Source organism: Lampetra fluviatilis, chromosome 11 (assembly GCF_964198595.1).
Source record: "Lampetra fluviatilis chromosome 11, kcLamFluv1.1, whole genome shotgun sequence".
NCBI classification, from domain to species: Eukaryota; Metazoa; Chordata; class Hyperoartia; order Petromyzontiformes; family Petromyzontidae; genus Lampetra; species Lampetra fluviatilis.
Window position 1 is genome coordinate 2,394,008 of NC_136285.1, and position 11,003 is coordinate 2,405,010.

At 45.3% G+C, this 11,003-nt stretch overlaps 2 protein-coding genes across 5 annotated transcripts in view; both read right to left on the reverse strand.

Moving 5' to 3' along the window:
- Nucleotides 1-2,836, reverse strand: part of LOC144934725 (E3 ubiquitin-protein ligase MIB2-like) — a 66,975-nt gene extending 64,139 nt beyond the window's left edge. For all 4 annotated transcript variants that reach the window (XM_078860796.1, XM_078860795.1, XM_078860794.1 and 1 more), the window contains exon 1: nucleotides 2,697-2,836. The gene's annotated coding sequence lies outside the window, so the exon portion shown is untranslated. The remainder of the gene's footprint in view (nucleotides 1-2,696) is intronic.
- Nucleotides 2,837-3,954: 1,118 nt separating this feature from the next.
- Nucleotides 3,955-10,692, reverse strand: LOC144934679 (uncharacterized). The gene is made up of 4 exons (XM_078860729.1): nucleotides 10,565-10,692; nucleotides 6,649-7,227; nucleotides 5,927-5,975; nucleotides 3,955-5,537 (listed from the first exon to the last, which is right to left on the reverse strand). Exons 2-3 carry the CDS (start codon nucleotides 7,183-7,185, stop codon nucleotides 5,955-5,957), a joined length of 558 nt encoding a protein of 185 aa, XP_078716855.1. The 5' UTR covers nucleotides 7,186-7,227; nucleotides 10,565-10,692; the 3' UTR covers nucleotides 3,955-5,537; nucleotides 5,927-5,954.
- Between the last annotated feature and the right edge of the window lie 311 nt (nucleotides 10,693-11,003).

The window sequence follows — 11,003 nt, forward strand, 5'->3', positions numbered from 1 at the left end:
CGCAATAACAATCCACAAAATGGCATTGCGGACATCAGCTACGTGGGTTGCGAGCAACAAGATGTAGTGACTGTGTATGTCACTGTGTGGTGCCGGACTTACGAAGCCACGGTGGATAATGTGTTGGCATTATGTGTAGCCCGCTTACTGGGCGTAGTACCACCAACCCTAGCGGGGCTTGGGTGAGCAGTGGTCAGCAGTGGTCAGCGCGGAGGCACCACGTACAGTGTGCGGTGCGGGCTCCCGGTGAGGTAGCGAGAGGGAGTGTCAGCCAGCCAGGGTTAAGTTGGGGCATGATACGCTGGTTGACCTGCCGACACGTGACCGGATGATATTGGAGGGGGGCCACCGGTGGACGGGGGCCACTGGGCGGTCACGTGGTATAAAAGAGCTCTCAGGAGCCTTTGGGAAGGAGCTCGAGAGATCTAGAAGGTGGGCGGGGCGAGGGGCGGAGCCAGCCCCAGTCCGGGCGGATATAACGGAAGCCCCGTGAGGGGCTCGGGGTTCTTCGTGTTGTTGGTGATGAAGATCCACGTCGGGTAAAATAAGCCTCTAGCCACGCGGTCCGGGACCCAGGTTGTGGTCCGGCCCGGGATAGCGAACCGTGTCTAGTTCTGCCGTAGCGTGGCTAGATGGGCACTCAACACCCAAGTGTGGGTTGTGTTATGTTGTGTTGAATTACTGAATAAATAGTGTTGCTCCCAAGACAACGTCTGTGACTCAGTTGGACTCACTACAAAAATAAATGGTGAAGCTGGAGATGGCACCGCTGGAGGTGGGGAGGGTGTGGGAGGGTCCAAGTGCATTCGAGTGGGAGGCATAGGAAGCACCGCCTTGCCTGTGTGGTCCGAGATACAGGGGGCGTGCGGCACGCACTGACGCAAGGGGCATGTGACGCAATGGGGGCACAGGGCAATGAGTGTCCCCCCCACCCGCGCTACACAACTGAAATAATTAATTAATTCGGTGTTGCCGAATGTGAACAAACTAGATCGTTCACACGCGAGGCATGGGATTCCCAAAGGCTGACACAACCCCTGATGTACAATATTTGTGCAGTTATGCAATGTTTACTGATAGAACATATGAAATGTTCACTCTGGCTTTGTTCCATTTCTCAGGAATATATCCAACGTTGGAAAGTGGCCCTACGGCAATGGAAAGGAATGTAATTTTAAAAAGGGCCAAGGAAGAAATAAGTATTCTTCAAAAATATATATTAAGCTGCCACCCATAGCAGCAGGATACTCATAAGATTTATTTCAACGGGGGGTATATGCTTTGCCAATGAATTGACTCAACTCTGGTACAACGTCGTCTCACTTCTGCGTGCCACTACATCCAACATATGTGGGTGCATGTTCTCTCTCAAGGCAACATTTCAAGCTGCCTATTTTAAAAGGAGTAATTCCGATACTGTACGCTTGAAACATCCGACAATGTGGATACCGTTCCTAACAGCTTAATACAAATGCGTGGGTTACGAGAGTGTAATCGTGGCCAAATTAAGGAGGTAAAATCTGCAATCAGGGACACGGCTCAATGTTTACTGGTAGGGCATTTGTGGAAAAGTGTGCTGCAAAACATGATGTATGCAGTGGATAAAATTGCCTTTGACTGGACTAGAATGCTATATAATCCAAATGAGTAATGGCAAATACATTTAATGCACCAACTTTGTATAAAAACATATACAGTATACTTTACGCTTCCCAAAGAAAGTTTAAAGCGTGACTGCTGCATTTTTACTTTTGTCCTTCTGTCTCTAAAATGGGTTCACGATAAACTCTCGTAAAGATGAGCCAAGATGAACGAGAATTTAGTGTTAAGTTGTGTTATTGTTCTTCTTCTCGACGTTACCCTATTGGCATCCGGTCAATTTAATAAAGGGTTGCCCAATACAAGAACACTGTACAAGGAACGTATTTTGGAAGGGTAGCTGCCCACACTCATCTGCGCGAGATGCAGACGTGGGGAGCACGGAAGTGAAAACGCAGTGGGGTAACAAACCCAATACTTCACATCATCAGAATATGTATTTATCCTGGAGGAATCCGATGAGCTATAAAGCACTTTTTTCACAGATGTCCAGTGGGGGTACGGGGTAAGAACGTTACAACAAACAATACAAAATCACGATGGTAGTGCAAGGCACCATGAAGGTAAACAAATCAAACCAAAAAACATAGAAATAGAACTAAACCACCCCCATCCTACCTGGCAAAGCCCAGAGGTATTCACTTCGCTGCACCGTCCCTCTATCACACGCCCACCACATATGACCCCGCAGCCGATAACACCTGTTAGACATGATGGTCGCTCATCCAAACACAAACTCGAACCCGATTCACTTCCGAGATCTTAGAGTCAGATCGGGCTGAGCCGACGGCGATTAACGGCGTCGATGTCTGTTTGCCTCATCATCCACTCAACTTCAACAGAGAACACCGCCACCAAAATAACTCACCGCGCACACCACTCACACAACTCAGCATTCACGCGACTCACCACTCACACGACTCACCACTCACACGACTCACCACTCACACGACTCACCACTCACACGACTCACCACTCATACCTCACACGACTCACCACTCACACGACTCACACCACTCACGACTCACACCACTCACGACTCACCACTCTCACCACTCTCACCACTCACCCGACACCACGACCAGAAATCCACTCACCACTTGTACGGCTCTCACTACTCGCCAGACTCACCACCCTTCGACGCTGCTGCTGTTGTTGTAAAAGTCTTACTACTGCAAAGTGAAACTGGGACGAACAGCCGCGCTCGCTGCCACTTCCTCATGCGCAGCGTGCGCTGTGGGCCAAGTGTCACCGATACAGCGGCACTTTACGTTGCGTGCAGTGTCGATTTTAACTTCTTTCGCACCATACGTAGCCAATCGTGCTCATCGGAGGTGCGGCGGGAGAGGGGGGGGGCAACAAAACTGAACACGAAAAGCATCGAAACAATGAAATTAGTTTGTCAATGTCGACTTCAAAGTGCACAGTTCCCAGTGGGCTTCCGAATATCGGAAGGGAGAGCGTTCCAGACGGCCGCAGGAGCGCTCGAAGCTCGCAGACGCAGCTGGCCGCAATCTTTGTTGGTGGGGGGCGGCAGCTCGTGTGAGACACGGGGGGGGGGCAGCTTGTGTGGAGACACGGGGGGGAGCAGCTCGTGTGAGACACTTATCGTGTAGTCACTACGCCACTTATACTGATAGGAACCTCCTGGTTACACCAGCCCACAGGGGATTATTGTGTCCGTCCGTCCGTCGTGCAGAGAGGGGCTGGGTGGGGAGGGGCTGGTCACCCTGTGGTGCCCTTATAAAACTCAACGTTTAACCTACTCACGCCGGCTTGTGCCCACCCTCACAGTTGGGCATATTTGCGGAATACACCACGCCTCCGTTGACCCTGGCCATTGACCGAGCAACCCAACATTACTACCAGCTCACTCCGCAGGAATGTCTTCATGTAGTCACGACGCCACTGCTCGGGGTCCAACCGGAGGGACTTGTGATTGAACGCTCATAATGAAGCATTTGGCGCTCAGCCCCCCAGCTCTTGAAACCAGGAAATTGGTATATTTTTAAAAAATATATTTACCAGAGAAAATACTATAGGGCATTAAATGGTTTGTGTTAATATGTGTGGTGGTGGGTGTGTTCGCGTGATGCCAGTCTGTCCCTTGACCTAATTTCTGCTGGAGGGCTTGCAACCACTCCACGCAGCTTTATATCCACAGAAACCTCGAGTTGGTAGGGGGAAATAATTACGGGTGGCGTTTCCACTTTACTCGGGATATCGCGGGGGTTGGGGCAGGAAATAAGCAGAATCCTGTGCACCTGTTTGGTGATACGGTATATTTATATGGTCTGCGACAAAAAACCATAACGAACAAGCGCAGACCAGCAAATCTTGTTTCAAACAGGATGCAAGAATGTGCAAGAGCACAAAGGCTTTGTGCATATGCAAAACACCATCAACAATTACTGAAGTACATTGCATTACTTTTGTCTTGAGTGACCATTTTTGAGCAAACGTGACGAACTGCAGAGGTGGTGTGCTTTTTAGACACTTGTTTGTGGCAAAACATTGGCAGCAAACTCGTTTCGGAAAAACCAGGGCTGTTAAAATAGTGAATTCTCATTGTACGGTGAGGCGACCATGCACAATCCCGGGCGATGATGATGGTTCCGCGGGATGTTGCGATGTCACTGGCGATAGTTGTGATGATTGCAACGGCTACATGGCCCAGCCCGAAGGAGTCACTGATCAGACAGAATGAGTGGGGATGTGAAGGAGCGGCTGCCCCCACAGAAGCCTGGACACGGCTCCACAGCGACGCGAGATCTTGGGGGGGGGGGGGTGGGTGCTGCTCCTTGCCACCTTCCCCACACATGCAGCGCCCACGCTTACTGTATTCTCCAGGATCATACAATCCTGTGTTTGAACGTTGGAATGTCAGTGTTATTCAATATGTAAACCACGTGTCAATGTTCAAAACAGCATTTTGCAAACTCTGGTCGTACACCCATGGATGATGTCAGTCTCATTGTATGGCCATTGTCTAAATCACAATAGATTGCTCGGGAAGACACTGGAAGGAACAATCGAGAATGCATTTGGTCAACAACCCGACACTCCATGCTTCAGTTTTTCAGCCACATTAAAAGGGGCCTTGGATTTAAAGAAGTTTGAGAAATCGGTCCCAGTTAACACTTTATTCAAATACAGAAGCCATGACATTACATACATTAGGTCTGTGTGATTATACAATAGCCTCAGGACATTTTCCATTAAATTTAGTCAAAGACAATGATTTCACGAACATCCATGAAATAACAACTGTTTAAGAAATTACGTAAAATAATGAATGAGGGGTTTTTGTAGTAATTATTTGCACGGTTTACCTGAGTTTGATTCCTAGCCACAGCTAACATCAGTGGCAGGCGATGTCTGAACCCATCCGGGACCTCTTTCATCAATGGGTACTCACTGAGTAGCGTTGTAAAGTGTGGTTAACAAAAAAATTACCTCTCCAATCACTCCGAAGGCATCATGAGGCTTTCAGTCAGCAGTGGATTTACCAAGGCCTCTAAGTTATCATTGGTGATTACCCACAATTATGCATGCTCAATTAAGTTTTTTTTTCTAGATGGCCTTCATCTTCATGACCCTCAATTGGATCAATCCAAGTGGGCTGGTTCTGGGCTGCCCTGGATCCCTTTAGCAAGGGGCAGAAGATGGAAGCACTGGTTGCTGTTGTTCACCGCTAGTTTTAAATGATGATGATGATGATGTCGGTAGTGACGATCTCTTGTTTTTCACGCAGCCAGTCCCTTGTAGGTTTAATGGAGACGCTAGCCGAGCATTGAGCACATGTTGAAGTTGCTCACTTCTTGGAAGATGAAAATATATACGTGCCGTTATGTAAAATTAGACCCAAGATAGACTTTTTCCCCAAGATAACAAGACCAATAAACCTAATTCATGCACAGAATGAGACCAGTCGTAGTCTGTAATACAAACAAACCAAGATGGTTATTCACAATTATTACCTTAGCGTATTCATAATAACAGCTTGGCAATTAAAGTAATCATGCATGATCTTTTGTAGTTGAATATGAACATAAATACTCTAAATATACTATCTTGGTGGCTTACTTACAAAACATGCAGTGTTACAGTCCTGTATGAGGGAGTAATGGCACTGTAGGTTAGGCACTGCACTAAATTAGATTCCTGGTTATGACTACTATAAATCCACACTGACCAGCATGAAGTATGGTCAAACTATTTAAAGTGAGAGTGGGCATTCATATAGCATGGATTGATAACTGGCTATAAATTATTACTTTATATTATGCAAAATGAAAGTTGTCATGCAGACAGGATTTATCCCTACCTGAGAATATTGCCCATGCATGCCTCGGTCAGTCACAGCTGGAGGTACGCTGTGGAGAGACAGGGTGTCAAGTTGCACTTGGTTCATGCGTTTAACCAGTATACACTGACACAATTTGTTGTAATTTAATTACAGAGGATTGTTTACCATTTCAAAATAACACGTACCAATTTTTATTTAATATAACCAGGAACGCCCCGTTTCAATAGAAATCGATACAATTGGGCTTAAATACATTGTACAATGTTTTAACATTGATTTGTGATAAATATATTCTATTTTTGTTACCACAGCAAAAACAGGGTAGCTACAGTGACTTGCTAAACTCTCAGACAATCCAGATGTTGCTATGCATTTATCCCAGTTACTCTCAATCGTGTGCAGTTGTGTTGAACATAAGTGTTGAATGCATCTCCCTTAATAATGTCCTTTTAATAGTGGTGATGGAGCCCAGCGGAAGCACGTTCGCCTCTTGTTGCAGAGGTTCACGGTTCGAATTCAGCAGCTGCCATTATTATTACTGTGGGCATAATAACTGTAATAATACTGCACACCATTTGTTTCACAGTTGACGTTATTTGGCAAGTCCCGGGGTCCAAATTTGAAATATACCTGCAAATTACTCAATTGGCACTGAATATATAAATCACTGCCCCCCTACTGGCAGACTAATACCAAAGATCACTGTTGCATATGAGACCATCCTGGTCTCGAGTTCTCACCTGGTGAATTTTCACTTCAGTGGCCATGCCCGTGGTGGCCGTGCCCATGGTGGCCGTGCCCGTGGTGGCCGTGCCCGTGGTGGCCGTGCCCGTGGTGGCCGTGCCCGTGGTGGACTTCATGCACATGGTGGACTTCATGGCCATGGTGGACGACTTCGTGCCCATGGTGGACGACTTCATGCCCATGGTGGACGACTTCATGGCCATGGTGCCCGTGGTTGACCCCAAGCCCATGGGCGACCGTGTGGAGGAGCCCAGAAAGCCCTCCACTATGGGCCCCGTGGTGATGGTGGCCAACAGCTGGCACATGTTGATGCACATGGTGATATACTGGGGCTTGTGTGTGGTGGTTTGCATGGGGTTGTGGGTAACAGACCGCGTTGCTTTGACCTGGATGCCCAAACATTTGCACTTGGGGATGTGCTCCCGTAGCGGGTGCTGTGCCAACATAGGTATTTGGGGAATATGCATGGTTGGCAGGGTATCCTGGCTGGGGATAACCCTGCACGTATGTAGGGTATGGGGAGTTATGTGCATTTGTTGGGGGGTATCCTGGCATCGAAGGAGCAATTTGATTACCTGCAAAGATACATTAATTGATTAAATCAAGCCAGACTGCAGATGATGAGAACATTTATGAAACCAGTCCTGAGTTTGCTTGTTCAGAATCAATGTCGGCATTACGCACTCCCAGAAGGCCGTGGGGCCAATGAGTTGTGTAAAAACAAATTGTCTACTTATATATTTGGTTACTTATATTGTCCACCGATTATTGATTTGATTTCTAATTCTGCTTTCATCACTACTCAAAACTAAATATTTGCAACTATATATGAAACATTTACATGAAAAGGACATCAGAATATTACTGTTAATGTTCTAATATGGATTAGTTTTTCTGCAAATTTGCATTGCTAATTATAACAAGCTCCTATTTTCATTACACAAATTCAGCTTGATATAATAGCAAGTATCTATATGAATAAAAACCTTAACCTGAATGTGTCAAAAACCTCTCGGGTACCTCCCGACAAGGGAAAAAGCTGAAATTTTTTCATTTTAAGGCACCCAAATCTCGATTTTAAGTGTCCCATAAACCGTTTAAAAAATAAGATATTGTCTTCGTTTTATAGAGCATTGTATGATGTTCAAATCTGAATAATTCGAAAACAGTAAAATATAGGAGCTGCCCCTCAGAGTATTAAGTTCATGACTTTTTGTTCTTTCTAATTAAAAAATGATGGAATCTTTAAATTGAGGGGTTTCCGACGGGTACATCTTTAAATAAAAAGTTGAATCAAGTCATGAACAAACATTTTTTGTGGAAAAATACACATTTTTGGAGTAGATGTTAGTGTCTGGTCATAGATCAAAATTGTCAAAAATCATATCAGGTTACTTATTATATGTATCGAAAACTTTTGCCTGGCGAAGACAGGCTTCATGAGAACTAGTTTGAAATATTCAAAGAAAATAATGTTACAGTATTATAGACATTTTACAATATATCTAAACGTGTACATTTTTCTTAATGAATATACTGGCAAGAAAATCTTATATAATAGTTAGGCTTTGTGTTGTGCTGTCCAAAAGCCAAACGCCAGCATGAATGACTTGGCCTAACGGGTATAGAAATTCCATTCATCTAACCCTAATCCTCACCACAAATCAATTTAGACATTTCAGCAGTCTCCTCAAATAATTTCAGTGCATATTATTGGATCCATTGCCACATTTGAAAATTAGTTACCTGTTAACAATCACGTACTTACCAACAAAACGCCCGATTCAGTGCCATCATTTGTTCAATAATACGGTTAGTTTCTTACAGTTGCTCATAATGCTTGACAAAGGCTGTAATCATGCGAGTGAACAATGTGAACACACCACCAAAATGCCAGTGGTGAGATGTTAACTACCTCACCTGGTAGACAAGAGGTCTTGGGTTCGATCCCGACCCTGACACCTGTATATTTGGAGTTTGCGTGTCTCTCCCCGTGGTTGCATGGAATTTTCTCCCTCCACATTTATAAACGTGCGTTTGGCTGCCACTTCGTTGAGCCATCATTTGTGGCCAGGTCGCTTCTGAAAAAGCTATGTAGCTCAGTGGGCTTTACCAGGTAAAATAAAACGTTCAATTCAGTTTGCTGCACTTAGCCAAGGCGGAGCCCCCCCCCCCCTCTTCTTGCCAGGGAGACAGCACCAATCTTCCTCCCACCAGGAATTCTTGTGAGAAGTCACTGGCAAGTTCCAAGCGTGAGATTTGGTCTATCACACAGGATGACCCCCAATACATCGCTAACCATGAACAGTCAACTAGAGGGCATTAACATTGACCTGTTTTCTCCCAAAACTCTATAGTTGATTAAAAACTCGATTTGGAAAATAAGAGTGGCATTACCGTGGAGGCGTTTCCAAAAATCATTGCTGGTAAAATTCCCAGACTAACAAAAGAAAATGTTAAATTAAAAAGTTAAATTAAAAATGTTCCCAACGCATACATGTTTTTATTTATATGTTCGGTGATATTATTTCCCAAGTTCTGACTTGGGAAATTTGTCCCACCCCCTGAAATAAAATTGGCCCCGAAAATGCAGTCTCCATTAACAAATATTCAGTCTCCATTTCTCGAGTTGTGGCTCACAGAAACAGGACGTTTATATTCTGTGTCAATGATTATTTACATCTTTGACATTCTCGTGGTAACAGACAATCGTGAAGATTGCCAGTTATTGAAAGTAAACGTTTTTTAACCAACTGAAGAAAAATGTATTACACTACAAGTTTAATCTGGGTAATACAGTACGTAACCTTGAGCCTAACAAGCGTCGTACAACCGAGTAAGCATGAGGAAGCCTCACATGCAAGTTTCGCGACGTTATTTCAGGTAAAAATAGCACAGGTAAAAACGGCACAGGTCAAAATGGCACAAGTGAAAACTATGAACAAAAATGGCACAACTAAACGGGTTAGAATTAATCATCTCTTTCATTCAGATCAGTACGTACGTGTTAGTACTTCTGTTAGCACAGTACTTGTAACTGTTAATGCCAGTCCCGTTTGACGGTGCCATGTTTACTCTAAGATTGTTATTTGTTATTTGAGTCCAGTGAACTCTTAAGGAAGCCTGGAGGACTCACTGGAGACCACCGACTCTCGTACTCAAACCTCCACCAACTCATCAGTCGGATCACCGCAGTACTGTATACAACATAGCAGAGGTGTGGACTCGAGTCATGTGACTTGGACTCGAGTCAGACTCGAGTCATGAATTTGATGACTTGCGACTCGACTTGGACTTGCATAACAATGACTTTGTCCCACCTATGAGATGTGGACTCGAGTCATGTGACTTGGACTCGAGTCAGACTCGAGTCATGAATTTGATGACTTGCGACTCGACTTGGACTTGCATAACAATGACTTTGTCCCACCTCTGCAACATAGCAACCCATAGCAACACAGCACACGACTCAACAGTGGGCTACACGCAACTGTTTGTCGATCTGTATTAACAGTACTGACCACTCGTTTTGAATATAGTTGTATTTGTATATTTTGTTAAAGTTGTATTTTCTATACTTTGAACTCCTATCGTGTTGTTGTATCGTTTGTCGTTGTAACGTTCTGACCCGCCTCTATAACTGGACATATGTGCAAAAGCGCTTTATAGCTCATCGGATTCCTCCAGCATAAATATTCTGATTCTAAATAACAGTAATTTCGAGTACACAAACACCAAAAACAATACACAACACCAGCTATAATTTCAGGCGGTAATCATACGATCTCTCGTTAAATGCTAATCCAAAGTTAACGTGTATATTCTGTATAAGTATAATCCAAAGGGCCGGCAACCGCTCAACGTGACTGTCGTTCTAAGATGCCTGCGTGCGCGAACCTTGTAGCTCCGTACCTGCGGGAGGATTCCACATGGTCGCAGGCGAAATGTCACAACCGGAGAGACGATGGGGGAGAGTCTTGGGAAGATTCCTTCCTGTTCTGCTTCTCTTCGCCCTTCCTGTTCTGCTTCTTCTCTTCAGCCGCACTGGAGGAAGTGTGGACCGTGCTCATCACGCGCAACCCGCGTCAATTGTCCCCTCCCTTCAACAACCGGTTTGTCCCGTTCAAACATCGCCCGCATTTTTAGAGTTCTTCTGTGTCGTGAGTCAAGCCAACAAGACAAAGATCCCCCGTGTAGCCTAGAAACCAGACTGTTGGGGGCAAGTGCTGTTAGCGAGCAGCACCTACGAAGGCCGGCACGGCGCACGAGGGGTTGGGTGGCGAGCACCACGCCCGGCCACCTTTGTCTCCCCAGTGGCGATGTTTACACATCACACCAGGTACAAATTTGA

Coding starts and splice junctions, on each gene's coding strand:
- LOC144934679 (XM_078860729.1), bottom strand. CDS start 7,185: ATGCACATAACTCCCCATACCCTACATACGTGCAGGGTTATCCCCAGC. Junction 5,976..6,648: donor CTGAAGTGAAAATTCACCAG/GTGAGAACTCGA, acceptor GTCTCTCCACAG/CGTACCTCCAGCTGTGACTG.